This window comes from Aulostomus chinensis, chromosome 15, assembly GCF_037954235.1.
Source record: "Aulostomus chinensis isolate RoL2024-O1b breed Wild chromosome 15, RoL_Achi_v1.0, whole genome shotgun sequence".
Lineage (NCBI taxonomy): Eukaryota > Metazoa > Chordata > Actinopteri > Syngnathiformes > Aulostomidae > Aulostomus > Aulostomus chinensis.
The window spans coordinates 10,004,690-10,023,438 of NC_141334.1; the positions used below are offsets into that span (position 1 = coordinate 10,004,690).

Below are 18,749 nucleotides of genomic sequence, written 5' to 3' on the forward strand. Positions count from 1 at the left end.
AAAAGTGTTTTAACTGGATGGAGAAAGTTTCGCATGCACATTAGGACTGTCAACACAGCATCAAACCATTTTTACAGCAGCCAAGAATTGAAGCTTCCACCCATCTTCCTCATATTTGGTTTGTGTGCGTATGTGTTTGGATTTATGCACTTTCAGTCACTGAGCTCCTAACCTGATTAACAGTTTCAGTCTTAATCTGACCTCTACTATAAATAGTCTGTTGTCAACTTCCAATGTTATGAACTACTTTCCATACGCAAGAATGACATATTCGGAGAATGTTATGAAATAACAGTTGACCTGAGATCATGCTGTGCAGCTCATCAGTCCATGCCCCTGCTGTGGAGAAGTTTGACAAAATAACAACCCTAAAATCAACATAAATACATACTTAGATAATCACATAGATAAATGAGTGGAGTTTCTGGAAGTTGACAATATGTATATATGGATAATCTAAATAAGGAAGTGACAGAAAAGGCTGGATAGAATCATCAGTTCATTCCTTATATTCAGACATTTATCTCATTCAGATGTCCCAGTTTGTACATGGGAAACAACTTGGATGTGACATCAGTATAAACGTGACTCTACATCTCAGAGGATTACACATGTAGCTGTAATCTGCATTGAGAAACATAGGATGTATGCAGTGCGCATGGAGGCAGAGAGGTTAAAGATGGGCATTCCACAACAGGCTGCAGGCTGGGAAACCAATCAGCTTACAGCACGGGGCTCAGGGAGCTTTGATTGGTTGCTTGGTAGCCCTGTTGTCATGATGATGGGAATCAAGTCCTGGCTGTGTGGTCTGTATCCAGGCACAGAAGTATACTGAAGCAAATGATATGGATGGATAGACTGAAGAACCTTCTGTCCCTCTCTCTCTCTCTCTCTCTCTCTCACACACACACTCACACACACACACACACACACACAGCCTTGTGCATAATGTATATGTACAAGTCCCATTGACAGTGTTGCATTTGAACTAAGGACACAAATAGCTGTATATTTAGGAAGTGGTATGGTGAGTAGTTGATAGCATGCAAAGACGAATCACCAGCGGGTTCAAAATACACGTACATCACTATTTTGTATCTAAGTTCAGGTCCAACTCATCGTTGAAATATTAAGTTTAACTGAGCTGTTACAGTGTGACTGGACAGTCATTTTTTCCATGTTTGCTTATTTCATCGCAGAGCTACACCCTTCCAGCTTTAAAAAGAAACAACGCTGGTTCATTGGTTCCATCACATCCACCTGAGTCATCTCCTCTTTTGCCGCATGAAGGAATTAATGGGCCTCTTTGCAATTTATTTTCCCAAAATTTGCACTAGAATGATCCTAATATAGAATGTAGCCTTTCTACGAAAGCTGTAATTTCTTGTACGTATACTAAATGTTATAGCACATTTATATTTCCTTGTGATTCAATAAAGATGTGTGCATGTAATTTTTTTTGAGGTAATAAGGTAATAAAGGGGTTTCCATCCCCATTTAAGTGGCAATCATATGATAATAGGTTTACAGGGCAGGTGGAAAACAATACAGACAGCACAAGCAGATTAAAAAAAAACGTATGCAAGTTACACAAAAATGCATGATGAATCAGCTATTGTACTGTGTCTGCTTTGTGTATACTGTCAAACCATGAATCATCAATTCTGTGAAAACTCAATAAATGAAAGACTGTCCCGCTCTGGTACTTTGTCAAAATATAGTTATCGAAAAAAATAAAAAATACAGATGAAGATTCAGTTTCTATGGTAGTAAATCTGTGTACAAGACTCCGACGAGCACTCCTGTCCCTGTAATTCAAGCTCTTGATTGATATTGCTGAATTTTCTTTTGAGATGCTTCTAGTTCTTGTATTGTCCTTGATCAAACAGCTGAATAGAATGGTTAACACCTGCTCTTTTCCCAATATGACAGGACAGATTTTCCTCCTGTATATATCAGTTTTCATTCGCGCATTAAAAACAAAACAAAACCTGATGCATTCAAGACAGTTTTAATGATGGACAATGAAAACATTACTTGTCTGAGTTGATGATGTATTTACTATATTTGCCTTGACACTAAACTTCAGCTGCAGCACTTATTACAGTAGGATGCACTGAACACTATAAAAGCACCGGAACATATGGGCTGAAAACAAACAAAATAAAAACACGTGACAGCTCTCACACATACAAAAAAACATCAACTGCTGGTGGAAGATGAACAAGTCTTGTTGGAGAAGGTACAGGGCCAAGCAGGCATCTACTAACTGTGTTATTCTGACTTGTTTTATCAAACTGTGACTGAGTGAATGATGTGGCATATATCAGATGGCACACACATTTACATTTACGCTGATTAATGACTGTTTGTTGACTAGTCAGCAAAGTGTTGCACACACTCGATGTTTTTTTTTTAATAAACTGTAAATGTTAGAATACATGTATTTTATTCAAATGAAGAAAAAAAATGTGACCTTGGAAAAGTGTGAAAAGTGTCTTTCAAAGTAAACGTGTTTTTGTGATAAGAAAAATACAAACTAGGTAAACTGCTGTGGTGTCTGAACTGAGGCATTAAAAAAAAAAACCTGTGAAAATTACTTAAAAAAAAATAACAAAAAAACCCCATTAAGGATTAGTCATCTGTGGAAACTGATGAAGTATCTTCACTATGCAAGAAGAAATCATCCCCTAACTATGTGGATGTCCAAAGACAGGCTTGGGTCAAACACTATTTTCAAAATTTTGTTTTGCTTTAGTCTAAATGGTAGCTTTTGTGGAATTTTTGGAATGTACCATTAATTTCCTGAAATTGAACAACAAATGACTGAATTGTTGTCTGCTTAGACATTTCCTTAGGCTTCTCAGAAGCATAGAGAAACAATTATCTGTTAATACTGAATTGATTCAATTTGAAAGGGTTTCAATAAAAGATGGTTCATGTTATTGAGGAAACCTGGCAGATGCTTATAATCAGAGCCTACAAACTATATAAAATGCAAAGAAAATTGCTGATTTCTTAAAAAAACAACTTCCCAAAAGGTATCCACTCTTAGTGTTGGCATCCAACTGGTGGAACAACCCAAGTTGCCAAACTGGTACCGGTCATTTCCTGGGTTTGCAGGAAATGCAATACCTGCATACGATTCATTGGAAGCGCTGATGTTCCTGAGGCTCTTGATGTGCCTCGCTGCCGTCAGCTGTACTTCTCCCTGCTCACCTTTCCCTCGGCTCTGCTTTAGAGGCCGCAGCAGTCCAATAAGACTGGGTCCTCAGAGAAGTGTGGAGGTGCCAATAGCAGCATTTATTACAGCTGTCTTAAATCCATTAAATGACCATAAACACTCTCCCTCTCTCCAGCTCATTCTATCATCAACCTCAAATTTCAGCACTGCCTGCAGAGTACACTCACTAACTAGGCGCAGAGGGTCAAGGCTGGACCAGACAATTACAAATCAAATCACTCAGTTTTTACTTCCTTCCTTCCTTCCTTGCAGTCCAACCTTTGTGAGGCTTATCAAGTCTCCCTGTCTCTTACTGGGAAGATAGCTGATCACACACACACGCACACACTTCATCACGAGGGGTGGGGGGAAGCTCATTGAAACCACGCTGCTCTCACTAATTTTGCTGTGGTTGTTTGCTTTCTTTATCGTTTCCTCTCCCCTGTTTCCTCCTCTCTATCCTCTGCTCAAGTGTGTCTTCTCTCCTGGCTGAATAGCAAGCGGGCTTCAGCAGTTGCATTCCTATGATTCAAGCTTAGCCTGGTTCAGCCCACTTTGGCCCAGCTGAGGAAGGCAGGGATGTCTCTGACAGGGACATTGCGTGTCAGCGCTTTGACGCGCAGGTTTCGGTCATCTGTGAGGAGAACGACCTCTCTTTGCAGCTTCACTGTGCCATCTGTGTGTGTTAGGAGTCAGAGAGGAGCAAGAGAAAGTTTGAAGACACAGCAATTGTGGAAAGTGTCGGTACATAGGTGAATTAAATATGGTTGAAAATGACTGGCAATTAATGTTACATACTTCTCTGATCAGGCATGAAATCTTTTACTTTGTCTTTGCAGTAGTGGAGACAGCAAGACAGGATCACATCATCATTGTTCCCCTGAGGAAGAAGAGGTGATTAAGTCATTGAAAAACATACAATTAATACTGTTCTCTTACAAAAGAAACACTCTCATGGCACAACTATCTAGACTATGAAACAGCAATAAAATAAAACATTTTAGAAGGCTCTCTCACCTGTTGTCCAGATGTGTCTTCACTGCGGAAAGCAATAGACTCAAGCTGATTCCCTCTGCTTGTAAGGGCTCTGAGGCACGGCTCCCTGGCTTCGAACCCCTTCTCTAGGAAGGCCACTGCTGAACGGGCCTTGTCCTGCACAGCTCGCACATGGGCAGCATTAACATTATAGTTGCTACGAGTGCCTGTGCTGCGGCCCAGTCCTCCACCAAAGCTGTCCTGGCCTTTAGCCAAGCCATCTAACTCTGTAATCACTGAAAGAACAAACATCACAGCATGAGGATGCATACGATTTTCTCTTGTTGTACCCAACACCTGACAAATGTTCAGTTTGAACCATTTCTAACAATTTCATAACAGTAATTTTAATACCATTCATCCCCCTACCTAGAACTGTGCTAATCCTCCATGAGCTAATTCTAGCTAGCCATTTGTCAGCAGATATACCAAAGAGACAAAACAAAACAAAAAACAAACAAAATAAAAAAAAATTAAAAAAAAAGATGAATATCTACCAACACCTATGCTACCAACATCTAATGACTGGATGAGTTAAGTTTTTGTTTTTTGAGCATATGAAAGTGTTTGTGGATTCCTGCGCATAGGGCCAGACAAAGACGATGTGGATTATGCTGGATGATGCGTGTGTAAGTTTGTATACTGCTGTTTTGGGGCAGTTTTGCTGTTGTTATTGCTCAGGTTCTATTAGATTCAAAATAAATTTAGATCTATCTATCCATCCATCCATCTATATACATACATAGATACATATATGAATATGGCTGGCTCTTTCTGTATCGTAGAATACTAAAGAAGTAATGGGAAAAGTGTGTGTGTGTGTGTGTATCTTTTTGAGGCAAAATACACTTGTGGGTGAAGCATCACTTCAGGTGTGTGAACTTTCAGTGCAGTCAGTGCTAACTGTGTGTGGAGGGTATCTAGTTGATCCGAGTCAACTGTAGATGTGTCGCACGTGTGAGCACAAATAGCATTGTGCATTTGTGTAAACAGTGTTTTATTTGATCCCAAACAATAAGCGCTGTCTGAATCACTCCAAGGGTTGTCATCCCTAAACCTCAAGAGACTTTAACTAGTGTGTGGACAAATCTTAAAACATAGCTGACATAACATTGATTTTGGTCTTACCGATTAGTGGCACAACTATTATGTATGTTCCACACTGGAGGAGTTTCTTCAGTCCCCCCAAGTGATCAATGAATCCATTGGTGTCTGGGACCAAAAAGAGGGGTTTCACTTCCAGCTCTAACTGCCCACTTGTCTGCAGCACTGCCTAGAATGCAGACACATTAAAAATGATTTGAACAGCAGATACACCTTACATGTCCTCTTAAAACTGTAATGTATGTAAATAGATTACCTGTATTTTATCTCTGCGCTTCTGCTGCTGTGCCAGCTTGTTGGCGAGGACATGGCGTCGTGCCTTCAGCTGCCTTATGTCATTCTCACTGTCTCCTCCTTCCTCGACATCTTCATCCCCCTCTGATGCTGACAGAGACGACTCTGCTTCAACTATGACATCATCAGCCTGCCAAACAGCCACAGACAAGGATGAGACCTATTTCAACAAATTGGCTTCCTCTACTATCAAGAGCGTCTACTGAAAAGCAATGAATATGTAATATAAGCTGTAATGAAGTTTTGAACAGGTCTAATTCAGAGTGAAATAAGTTCAAGGAGATGTGAAAAGGGCAGGGGGAGCTAAGTGAAGAGGAAATGTTGGTACAATTCATGTAAAAGAAGATCAAAACAGTCACCTCTTTCTCCGTTAGAGAATCCTGCCTCGTCTTTGTATCAACTGAGTTGTTAGATGGAGGAGTTGCCACAGAGATGTATTTGCCTCCCTTGAATGCCAGAAAAGGCTCTTCCTGACCACACAAAGCCTCCAGAAAGTACTTCAGCACTGTAACTCTCTTACAATCTGCTGCTATCGCCTGAGGAAAAAAGGATGGAGGACACTTTGGTGTACAAATACTACATAGTATGTTACCCTTATGAAGATGCTAGAAGATCAATCGGTAGAATATGCAGTAATTCGAATGGAGAAGAAATAGTACAGAGTATAGTAAACTACACCCTCACATTCAGCTCACCATGTCAGTGTGCTTGTCTATGTAACAGGGCTCCTGGGGAGCAGCCAGCAGGGGCACAAAGCCAGCCAGCAGCCTGTCCTCCTTCAACTGCAGCACAGTCAGCTCCTCGTCTCCCTCGCCTTCATCGGTGTCTACTTTGTAGAGCGGCACCTCCCCATGGTCCACACGTGCCAGGACATTACACAGGTCAGCCAGGCACTGCCATACGTCAGGGCTGCAACTTGATACAAAGGCAAAGTCACAAGTGATGATGAGGAATGACTCTAAACCATTAATAGAAGCCATGAGCGGCACATAGCAGCAGCAAGTGCTTACTCTATGCTACAGGGTGGTGGGTTCCACTGATCTGGGTGTCCCAACATCCAGTCAGACCAGACTTTGATGCTTGGCAGTAGTTCTCTGAGGTCCAGCAGGAAATCTGAGACTCTCACCATACCGTCCAGCTCATTTCCCTTACTCTCCTCCTCTCCATCCACCATGGTTACTGGTTCTAAACAAGAAGAAAACATTTCTTTACTTGACAGTAGAGCTGGGTGATATGGCCAAAAATGTTAATAAGAGAAAAAAAACTTTTTTTTGCAGTTATTTTTGGTTTAATGCTCCTGAATGTCAGTGTAAGAAAACTGGTGGTTAGTGTTGTTTCTTAAATTTAGGTATCAATGTTAAGTTGTATACTTTTGTCAATTCTGCACTACTGCTTATTTTGAAAATTTCAATGCTCATGAAATGTTTTTGGTTTTAAAAGTGTTTCAGTTAAGTATGAATATTGGTATATAAATAAGGGAAGGTATCCTTAAAAAACATTTTTGGCTTTTTACTTGTCCTGGAAAAAGTCCCTTCAATGCATTTATATGAATAGATTAACTATCATAGATGTTATCTAAGCCAAGTGAAGCACAACAACTACCAGGGTTGTGTAGAGAGGTGAGAGAGGTGTCATCTACACTAATGAAACAATAGTTATGAAGATCATGTTAAATGGCTGCCAATAATTCTCCCTAAATCCCAGTGTGGACTGGATTTTGTATGTTGTGAGTGTGTGTACATACCAGTGGGAGCATCTCTGAGCAGCTCTGTGCAGCGCTGCACCATTAGTGCAAACATGCCCAGACCCAGGGCAGTGCTTTGCTCTTGTAAAACCGAGCGTACTTCTCCTTCTTCACCTGTCAAACAAAGACAATCTGTAACCTCAAGATTATTCTACTGAATATTATCAATGACTTGTGCCTGACCCATGATCAAACAAGACCCCAAGTTAATTACATAATGTTAAATTGGATAAATGAACTGTAAAACTAATTTAAGAGAACAATAAAGAGCCCTTCTACTTTCTCATTTTGTCGCCAAAGACAAAACTCAACCCCGTTGCATTAACTACCTGAAGTTGGCCCTTAGGCAGAAAGATTCCCTGAACTGGGGGGCTCCTTTACATACATACATGCTTCAGTTGTTTCCTAAGAGTTTGGACCAAGGCTTTCATGGTAGTTACTGTCGCAGTACATGTGCCCTTCTGTTACCATGGTTACCCTTCACTCACATCATCATTCAACACCATATTTGTCTGTTAGTTATTTTCCAAAATGTAGAACAAAGAGAATTCACACAGAAAATGGAAGAATGGACAGAAGATGTAAATGTTGTTCTCACTGAAGAACATGGAAAGCGCAATCAAATAATTCTAAGTAAATCTATCAGTGCCGTGACAAAGTTTGTAAGTATTTTCAAGAATAACGTTTAAATGTACACCAACAAGCTGCATGTTTCATTGTGTCCGATAAGATTGAAGAGCCCCCAAAATGATATTATCTCCTCCTCCTTTTGCAGCACTATAAGAGACAGATAACCCTCAAATTTTTGAATGAGGTTAAAACAAACAAACAAACAAACAAAAAACTACAACTGAGCATGGATACAGTATTTATGCTGCGATAGCCAAGAAGACGCAGTCTAATTAAAATGTTGTGGAAGGATTTTTCATCCGACACTGATAATAATCATCATTGTATGAGGAATTACCTCTGCTGAGAGCATTGTGTATGGTGAACATGTTGATGGTGATGATCTGCAGCATGTGAGTACTGCCAAGCAGCGAAGGGCCATGCTGGAGCAGTAACCTGAACTCCTGGAGAACACAGCTTGCAACTTTGGGGAAGGATTCCATGCTGTGCAGGAAAGAAAGAAAGAAAGAAAGAAAGAAAGACACACACACACACACACACACACAAAAAAATGCACATTTCTTTCCTTGAAACCCTTTCCGTCCTTGCACTTAAGTACTCGAATACACGAAAAATCACTCACCCCACTTTGGTGAATAGCTTTCCATGTGCATGCAGGAAACTCAGAATGAATCTTTTATTTAGCTGGAGAAAAGGGACAAAGCCAAAAGAACATAAGAGAAGGTTTACTAATGTTTGGGTAACAGTTTAGGATCAACCCCCAGCACAACACATGACTTCATACAGTAAGAGAGCACCACAAGAGGTCTTGAGTAGACCTCACCTTCTACATACACCTGGGATGGTAAATGACAGAACACTGGCCGAAGGCTAATTTTCTATTCATTTCTTTTGATTCATTTTGAAAAGAGTAGAGTAGTGCTAGCTGTTTCGTTTAGTTTGATTAAATCTGCTCCTGAAGTTCAAAGAAGAACAAAAATGTTCCCACACAGGTAATGTCAAAGAAGCAGGCAGGGCCTCTGACCCATTTTGACATTTGCACCCACCATAGTATGACTGACTCAATCCAAGCCTGATCAGCTTGAGCTAAGATTAGTATGGAAGGCTGGCAACTTGCTAATGGCTTACTGCTTGAAGTTTACCGGTTTAATATGCACTTAAAATTGCTGGTTTGAATTCTAATATCAATCTTTCTACAAAGGATACAGAATATTCCCCTTTCAAGTGTATTGACCAAACCATGTTGTCAGTGCCACAACTGTTCTGGACTAATGCACAAACTGTTACACAACAACACAAGAACAGAGAAAATTTGCAACTGTGGTGAGGAAATTAAGACTTTACAGCCCAGAAGCTTCACTACCCACAAGCCCCAAGGGCACACGGGGGAGAGGAATGGGCACAGTCAGTCCCACTGCGAGGGGCACATACACACACCAGACAGTGATGAGAGTATAGGAGTCACGAAAGGATGTAAAGGAGGGAAAAAGCCAAGGCTAACTGATATGAGGCGACCATGAACAAAACCCTGGGTGATGGAGCAGTTTTATTTGTGAAGGTCTTTTAAATGTGGTTCTGCTTTTACCATTCGCAGAGAGAGCACAGTGCAGACCAGCAACCAGACTGTTTTTCTTCTGCAGAAAGTTTTACTACTAACCAGGTGGACGTGCTTTGGTTGCCAGGGATCATGTGGTGCTGTGACACACTTTTACAACTTTACTTGAACATGATGAACAAAATCTCTACTTTGATAAAATACTGATTCCTCTCACCAGTTTGCATGCTTGTCTTTATTCCAACATTAAAATGCATTTGTTTTACCCCCCATAAATTATATTCTATTATTTTAATCTCGTGATCGCGATATTATGGTAATGAATTTGATCAACTGTTTTAATGGAGTTCAAGCACTAATTAGTAGTCTAACTTGTACCTAAAAGCAGCTAATATGGTCACATGCTACCTGAGCGATTAATCTTAGTGGGACACTACTGTTGTGAATCAGTGCACACAAAATGGCAAAAAAAACCAAAAACGTTTTACAACAAAAATGAATGGAGGAGTAAGAGTGGACTAAACACAGCCTAAAACTAAAAATGAAGGCATCAATACTTAAGAAGTAAAACTGAAATGACACCAAAGGGAATTCACGAGTGTCAAAATTAATGAGGGTAGAGGACAAATTATATATTAAAGTGTATGGGGCGTAAAGGTATGTGATGCCTGAGAACTGAAGAGGGAAGGGGGGAAAACAAAAGACAGGGTTCTTACATCACTAGCACTGAGACTGCCCAGCTCTCCATCCTGTTCAGAATCCCTGCTGGACTCACTACCTCCTCTTTGGGAGGATGGAGTAGCTGCCTGTGTGCTGGGGCGAATCCAAATTTCCATACGTGCTCCCTCCTCCCCTCTTCCTCTTCCCCTGACTGCTGGACCTCTGGATCCTCCTTCATGCTCCTGCCTCCTCCTTCGCTCCAGCTGCTCTGTCTATAAGAATACAGTTGGTAAACATCAGACACTTGAACTGCCTACTGTCTCAGCATAATCAACAGAACACCACACTAGTTAGCGTCTATGATTCAGTGAGCAATTATTGTACTCTGGCTGATTTAGCTTCAAAGATACACATAAATCAAACGATCATGGTATTCATTTGTGATAAATATAGTGAGATTTATGTACTGTCAGGCAGATTTGCTGAGGTATGAATCTTGAAAAGCCATCATTAAGCTCTTCTTATCTCCAATGATAATGTTGAAGACAGAGCTGTAGAGAATGACCAATGTAACTGACCTTGCGCTTTGCTTCTTCAAACAGGCTCATGAGGCTTTCCTTTGCAGTCAGGATGGGGTTAGAGGCTGCCAAGCTGCGCATGTAGTAATACACAGCATCTAACTTGCGCTTCTGGTAGAGCGAGAGTGATAAGGGAGGAAGAAGAAAAAGGTATTCCAAAAGAGAAAGAAGAATGAGGGTACATTCCGATAGAAAATTACTCTTAATATGATATCGTCTCCAGTTATCCCTGGATCACACTATGACAATGCAATGACATCAGATTTTTTTTTTTTTTTTAAATCTTCATAATCCCTTTGCATCCCTACTCAACATCACATCACGTACGGTGTACACTGCTAGCAGGGCCAACTGGTTATATGGACGTCCATTTTTGGGGGCAATCTGCTGGGCTTTCAGGTACCAGCTTAGAAAGAAAAACACAAACAAACAAAAAAATTAACGAGATTCCCTTTCAAAATATTCCTACACAACAAAGAGGGAAGTATTACTTTTAGAACATTTTTTCCCTCTAACAAAATCTCAGATCAAACAACAGGTGGGAAAAAAAGTATGCTGACATTTTATATTTCTGGCTCTGGTCAATTTAATACACTTTTAAATACTAAGCTGTGTCCTATAAATTAAATAATGCATGCAGAGTTTTCAATTCACATCCTACCTGCGGGCCTTGCCATAGTTGGCAGAATCACTGGCTTGTTCCCGATAACGTGCTATATCTCCTTGGCAAATCATACAACGCTGAGCGCTGATGAGTGCGTACTTGACCTGACAAAGACACAAACACAAGAAAAATAATTAAATAGTTCCACTTAGTCACAAGTTGAACTCAATGAGTTATGTGAATACTTATAGAAAATTGTGAACCGGACTAAGAGCCTACAGCCATAGCTCTGTTAGGCTGTAAATAGCATGCTTGTGATGATGCCAACATTGAGTAGTTTAACAGTATTTTTTTTAAAGCGGAAACTTTAAAAACTTAAGGCAAATTTGTATCTGTTTTGGAGGTATAAACATAAATCAATGAATACACCAATTTAATTTTCAGTTAAAGAATGTCTATACCGTTTTGCGCAATGGCCGAGCCCTGATAGCTATGCCATCCATGTAATCCTCTATCTTGAACTGGTACACTGTCTGCAGCTTCTGAAGCAGTGCATCAAAGAACTGTGCTCCCTGTAACAGACAAGCAAAATGGACGGGGACATGTGAGCAATAAAAAGAAACAAGTTTTTAAATCATTTGAATTGCCTATGTCAACGATTAAACAAGCAAAAATAAAGCTTGATATAATAAGCATATGCTGTTTTCACTGCCTGTCTGTGGTGGCCTACCTTTAGTTGATTCTGGCCCAAAAGTAACATGGCTAGCTATCACTACTTTAATATTAAATTATTTGTCTCATCTTGGTATAAAATCCCTGTTGATACTTTGACGTCAAAATATTATTTAATTCACTTTGGCACACAGCAATCAAGGTGTGTGCAGATGTACTCCAGCCTTCGCCATCTTTTTCTCAAAATAAACAGCTTAAAAGATGCAACGCTAAATATATTACCTATTAATATATAATCTTACTTTTTTGTTTTTTTAATCCTGATCCTTCCCAAATACTGGGGAAGGTCACTAATGTGTATTCACTGATCTTCAATGGTAGACACACACCTTAGAGATGCCTCTGCTATCATAACCTTGTTTCCCCACAGACTTCTTACCTCATCAAGCAGTGTGAGCAGCATGTTCCTGATATGAGGGGCGTTGTCATAGGTGGGATCTTTGAGTAACTGTCGAAAACGTTCTATAACTTGGTAAAAGACGTTCTTCCACAAAGCTTGGTCCACATTTTGAGAGTCTGAGAGCTCGATGTCTGTAAGAATGACCTGTTCGTACAGCCCTAAGAGGTCAACTCTAGAAAACAAGAGGGCATAACATGGCAGTATTTAAAAATACTGGCTCCTATCTGGTGAGATTATTATCCCACAGGACAGCTGATGTGTAGCAGATAAAACAGGAAAGAAAAGTAAAAGAAAGTAAAAAGTAAAACTGTTTTGGAAAAAGGCTTAATTAACTTTTATCATCTCTTTTCTCAATTCCTCACCTGAGTTGGGCCATGCGATCCAGTCCATCAGCACTCACTCTGTCCCGGGACAGCAGATTACTGAGCTGCAGTTCCTGAGAATCCGCTGCCCTCAGCAGCCTCCCCAGTTCCCCTCTTGCTTGTTGCTCTACCTCTTCCACTGTCAAACCACCTCCTGCACCTGGCTGGGAATATCCTGCTCCTCTGTAACCCCCACAGAACTGACTCACACCAGGACCTGGGTACACACCATTAGCCATTTGGTAGGGCCCCATATAAGGATATGGATAGCGCTGGCTGGAGTTGGTAGTGGGATTTTGTGGGTTGCTAGAGGGGAGTGGGTAGCAGTATGGGTTATCTGAATTTTGAAACTTGTAGTAGGCCATGGCAGCGGCCTGGGATCGAAAATGTTCACCCTGTGGGACCGGCGGACTGCTTGACACCTCATCATCGGTGTCTAAAAAGTGAAGTTGCCCATACCCAGCACCCGTCTGAAGGTAAATAGGCTGTTGTAGAGTGGGATGCTGGGAGGACTGGGTGCGCGTAAGAGCAGGTTTCTGGTCAGGGTTATTTGGATCCCAGAGTCGTCTCAATCCTCCTCCTCTGCCTCTACTCCTGCCAGCCGCTCCTCCCCTAATTCCACCAAAAAGCAGCCTCTGTCCTACTTCAGGTGAATTAGAGATGTCTGTACGGGATGGAAGCACCAGGATGCCACCACCCCTGCCACGTGGGGCCATGCTCTGCTTGCGACGTTGTGAATCGCTGCTATTGGACAAGGGACCTGTCGGTTTCTCAAGAGAAACCTTGAGGATTCCCCGGCCTCCACCTTTGGCTCCAGTTGGTCTGTTTCTTTCTCCCTTTCGCCCCTCCTCTCTATATCTCCTATTCCTCTCCTCTGCTATGTCACTCGTCTCACTTCCTTCCACCGATTCTGTTGATGAGTCCCCATTGGTTGTCCAGCTCTGTAAATGACTTCTTCGTCCTTCACCATTATTAGACGTCCCCTCCCGGTTATTGTGCCTGGGGTCCAAGCGTTGCCACTTAGTCCCGTCTGCATTCATTCCTAGTCCAGGACCATCCAGGCTGGTCACACTGCTGGCTGAGCTGCTGCTATAGGTTCGATTCCGAGAGTGTCGAATGTCAGATTTGGAATAGCGTTTTGAGGCTGGTGTGTTGATGTTGGGGTGTGATTTGTTTCTATCACTTTGCTCCACTATCCTGTCTACACTTCTCTGTGTCTTGGTGTTTTTCTCAACATCTTTGGACCGGTTGTTGTTGTCCCCTCTGCGGCTTTCCCTGCGATTATCTCTTCCTTTGCTTTGGTGTGTCTCTCCTGTCTTACCCGATTTATCAGCTTCTGTTGTTTTTCTGTCTCTTTCCTTTTCACCTTTACCCTGGTCACTTTTTTTCCCACCACCTACTGATTCTTCCTGATTCTTTTCTTTCTCCTTCTCACTCCCTCTTCTTCTCCTGTTTCCCTTTTCTCTCTTCTTTACATTTTCTCTCACTTCTTTTGTTCCACCACCTTGATCCCTCCTTCCCTTATCAGCTGTTTCAGCTTTCTTGTTACTTGCTTCACCAACATCTTGGCTTTCCTCTCCTACTTGACTCTTTTCTTTAATGTCAAGTTTCTCTACTTTGCCTGTTAGTTTCTCCACTGTAGCATCAGAGGGTAATGGAGGTTTTTCCATATCTCGAATTCCTTGCTTTTTGTTTGTCTCACTGGATTTAGCTAATTTTACATTTTCCTGAATACCTTTAACATCTTTCGCTTTCCCTTCCTGCTTCTGTATACAAGCTTTTTGTTTCCCCTCCCTTTCTTCGGTACTCCATTGGGATTCAGGCTCAATTTTCTCGTCACGCTTTCTAGGGGGAGGCTTATCCTGCTCTCTTCCAACACCGGAGTCTTTGCCCTGGATGTTTCTACGGCTCCCTGGTTGATAAAATTCTCGATCAGGTTTGCGGGTTTTCTTTGATGGCTTAGAACCTCCTGTGGGTTCCTGGTGTTCTAAGTCATGTTCAACAAAGTCACTTTCTTGACTTGCTTCCATTTTGGCCGGTGGGTGGGTGTCCTTTCTACAGTTCTGAGCGTTACTACCATCACCTCTCATTCTGTCTTCACACCTTTTGTTTGTCCCCATCCCACCGTCTGTGCACCCATGCCTCTCCAAGACTGTATCAGAAACACTCTTTGATTTCAATGGTTGACTATGCTCGACAGGAACGTGGTCCTCACTTTGAAATGTTTCTCCTTCTTCACTGTCACAGCGACGTCGTCCGTGCCCAGCCACAGGTTGGTAGCGTCGCATATCAGGTCGTCGCCTGTTCTGTTTTTGAACATGATGCTCCTCCACTGAAAAACACAAAACAAAACAAAAACAACAACAGCAAAAAAAAAAAAACCCACATACACACACACAAACACACACACAAAAAAAACAAGAATTAATGTAGTGATTGTGAAATGATGGGCTGATACTGGGTATAACAATATTCAAAATAATAATTAATAGCCAACACAGATACCAATTATTAATGGTTTGCTTTAGTTTGTATATGTTCTTCATTCCACCTTCTGTGCCATAAAAGATAATCTCAGTTAGAAAAAAGCTGAACTTTCAACCCTTCATCACAATGCCTTTGATCAGGCAAAAAATGCAATAAAAAAATGAATGCCACAAACTTCAATGGCACCAACAGATGAATACTGTCCAAAGCCACCAATGAAGGCTGTCCTATCACTGGTGTCATTAAACATAGCAAATATGCCCATTAGATATACAGCAGATGGTATCTTCTCTGTTCCTCAACAAAAACAGTGACATCTGATCTTCCTCATCTCTGGTGGACACAGCCATTTCCCTGACGAGCCTCATCTTCAAGCATTGGCAAAACATAAATTTCTTTAGTATTGAATGATAATTATATCATGGATTTCTATTGATGCCAATTTTAACTGTGTGTTCATGAGTAAATATTCTGATCTGTAATTAATGTGACTTTATTTCTTAACTATCAAGAGTGACTGTAATGAATCTTCAAGAAATTTCTGAATTGGTGGTTCAAACCCTGTCTCTTTCTGTCCATATGGGGAAAATACCCTAGAGCCACTGAACCCACAACTGCACCTTGCATGACAGGTCTGTAGCCATCAGTGTTTAATTATATTATGTACATACGTGCTGTTTAACTTTTTATCTTATAATTCAGCAGACAAAAGTCACTGAGAAGTCAATACTATCCATAGTAAAAAATTATGCCAAGGTGAGAGGCAGGTGTGCATATGCTCATTATCACAAGGTAAACGCTGGGGACATGTAACACGTATTAATTAACCCTGGACAAGTTGTCTGTTGGCACTGTTTCACAGTCACTGACAGCGAGCTCATTTTGGGCGAAGAATATGAAAAGTAACGTTACACAAAGAGCACTGCGGTGGCAAATAACCCTGTAATATTGACCAAAAGAACCAAAAACTGCTGTCTTAACAACATTACTTCGTTTTTCATATTGGCCTATTGTTACTTTATTCGACATAACAACGAATTATAACATAGAAGAGTTTGGCTTGTCAGTAGTTCCATTGCTTAACGTAAATTTGCATTCACACATAAACACGTACTCTGCTTTAATAAAGCACTTTAATTACTAGAAATAATAATGGAAGTAATTTATAGATTATTGTGTTGATGTGTTTATAGGGTCGTTTAAAAGATACCGCGCGGGATGAGAGAACAGGGAGAAAGCTAGCTAACAACATTAGCTGGGTACAAACTTAGCAACTCCGCAGGGTACTTTCAGATAACTTGAGATAGTTCTTCCTTTCCAATTTAACGTTTCCTCAGTCTTATTCCTTCTAAATATCCGGCTTACTTGCCCTTACCTTTCCGGTAATCAATGATATTGACTGAATTCGACGCTTCAGCTCGGAGTTCCGCAGCTGAGATTCGCACTCGGTCCAGTTCGTTCGCCATCTTTGCTTTCACTAAAAACAACAGGTACGGTGGCTCAGCAGGCTCCAACGTCCCTTCTCCTGTGACGTCATAGCAAAACCAGCCGGGTAAAGTCGTGCGACAACCATACTGTTCGTTTCCACATAACTAATTCTTCAAATGCCTCAGTTTAAGCCTAGTTACAGAGATACTACCAGCTAAATATTTTCTAAATCATGTTCTCATTCTGAGAAGTAGAATCTTTTAACATAAGATGCTCAAAATAAATAAATAACTAAAGTGCTCCAAGTCCCTTAAAATTGTTGTCATGGGGGCCTCTGAAATTATTCATTATTCACAGACATGCATTTCATTCTTTATTTCTGTTGTATATTTTAAGGCAAACACTTGTGTTTGACATAGAGATCTCCAAATGTACAATATGTTTTTGTTGTATATATCATTGTATCCTATTTTTGTCATGTCCATTTTAATATATCTTCGTGTGTGTTTTTAAAGAGCCTTTATGTGTTTATTTGGTGTAAATTCTAGTCAATAAGGTGTATAGTGTAAACAACAAAACTGTATTAATTATGCAAAGATATGTCCTCTTTTGGTAAACCGGCAAATGTGGTTCCTGTACATTATTCAAGCCTGAGCCAAGCTAAATTGTTGATATCATAACACCCACCTCAACGCTTTTATTAGAATTACAGTTGTAAAATGATTAATATACATGTTGTTCAGTGCTATTTTTTCTGCTGTTGCTGAAAAAATTGATGTTATTCAAAAATATGTAGTTATGTAATTCCTACGTAGGCCTTGACCTACATAGGAAGCCTGGGGGAAGGGGGCTTAAAGGTCTTCACATTGTATAAAAAACGACAGACAGGCATCCTACAGATATCCCGAGTTCAGTTCTGTATGATATCCACTAGATGTCAGGATTGATCATTTATTGCACAAGCGTTTTATTGTCATTTGGGATTGGCCCAACAACAAACTTGCTTCCAATGAACACGACATCAACTGGATGTAGTGCAACAACACTTTCTTGTAGAATCCCTCCTGCCCTCACGACTTTAACATGAACAGAAAAATAGAACGAAGAGATGTGGCGTAGAAGTGAGGGGGTGGGAGGGCTGCAAAACTAAATGACAGCAACACTGAATAATTGGGTAGTGAATGTGCGTGTGCATATGGGGTGTGGGGGGCGTGGGGGGTGTACATAAGGGTTCGTGCAGTCATTATCTGTGTGGCTGATGCCAGAGTAAACAGCTTCATTTCCCTAGCAACACCAAATTAAAGGGCCAGAGTCTCCTGCTCTTCCTATAAATCTCCCACACACAATATTTCATCCAAAGCCTAACCTGCTCTTCTTACATACTTGCTCTTTTATCATGTCACTAAATTATTCATCCACGGTATTTGGCTCACTTCTCTGGCATAGTAATCAGAAACATCTACCCCTGCAACTTCTTACAGCATTACAAGTCACTTTCATCCAACTTACCTACACATCCTCACAGCAGAGGGGAAGCATGCAAGCAGATGAGAGAGAAAAATACAGAAGGAATAGGGCTGCATACGCCATTGCATAGTCTTTTAAAAAAAAATCTTTTTAGAAGTGTATTGATTTATAAGTGTTTGCACAAGATTTTGTTTTACTTTCTTCGTATTATTTGTTATTATTACCTAATTCCCAAAGGGCTCATATTTTCTGTGCCGTATATGAAGGTAAAACTATCACACTGCTTTTCACCAAACTTGTTGGTGCCAAGGGTGAATGTTTTATTCTGTTTGTCAAAGGCTGCAGATGTACACTTTCCAAGTGCCTTGTAGTAATTTCATATTTCCTGTAAAGTACACAAAAGGCTCAAACAAGTATTAAATTAAGGTGTTATTTTAACATTTTCT

At 40.7% G+C, this 18,749-nt stretch overlaps 1 protein-coding gene across 1 annotated transcript; it reads right to left on the reverse strand.

Annotated features, from left to right (window-relative positions):
• Window positions 1-1,980: 1,980 nt before the first annotated feature.
• On the reverse strand, window positions 1,981-16,907 carry smg6 (SMG6 nonsense mediated mRNA decay factor). Its single transcript, XM_086226783.1, has 19 exons — window positions 16,784-16,907; window positions 12,922-15,253; window positions 12,539-12,731; window positions 11,889-11,999; window positions 11,485-11,591; window positions 11,151-11,229; window positions 10,824-10,934; window positions 10,302-10,517; window positions 8,653-8,714; window positions 8,368-8,513; window positions 7,401-7,514; window positions 6,667-6,841; window positions 6,352-6,571; window positions 6,016-6,192; window positions 5,619-5,786; window positions 5,387-5,531; window positions 4,241-4,494; window positions 4,022-4,103; window positions 1,981-3,899 (listed from the first exon to the last, which is right to left on the reverse strand). The coding sequence occupies exons 1-19, from the start codon at window positions 16,872-16,874 to the stop codon at window positions 3,769-3,771; spliced, it is 4,914 nt and encodes a 1,637-aa protein (XP_086082909.1). The 5' UTR covers window positions 16,875-16,907; the 3' UTR covers window positions 1,981-3,768.
• Between the last annotated feature and the right edge of the window lie 1,842 nt (window positions 16,908-18,749).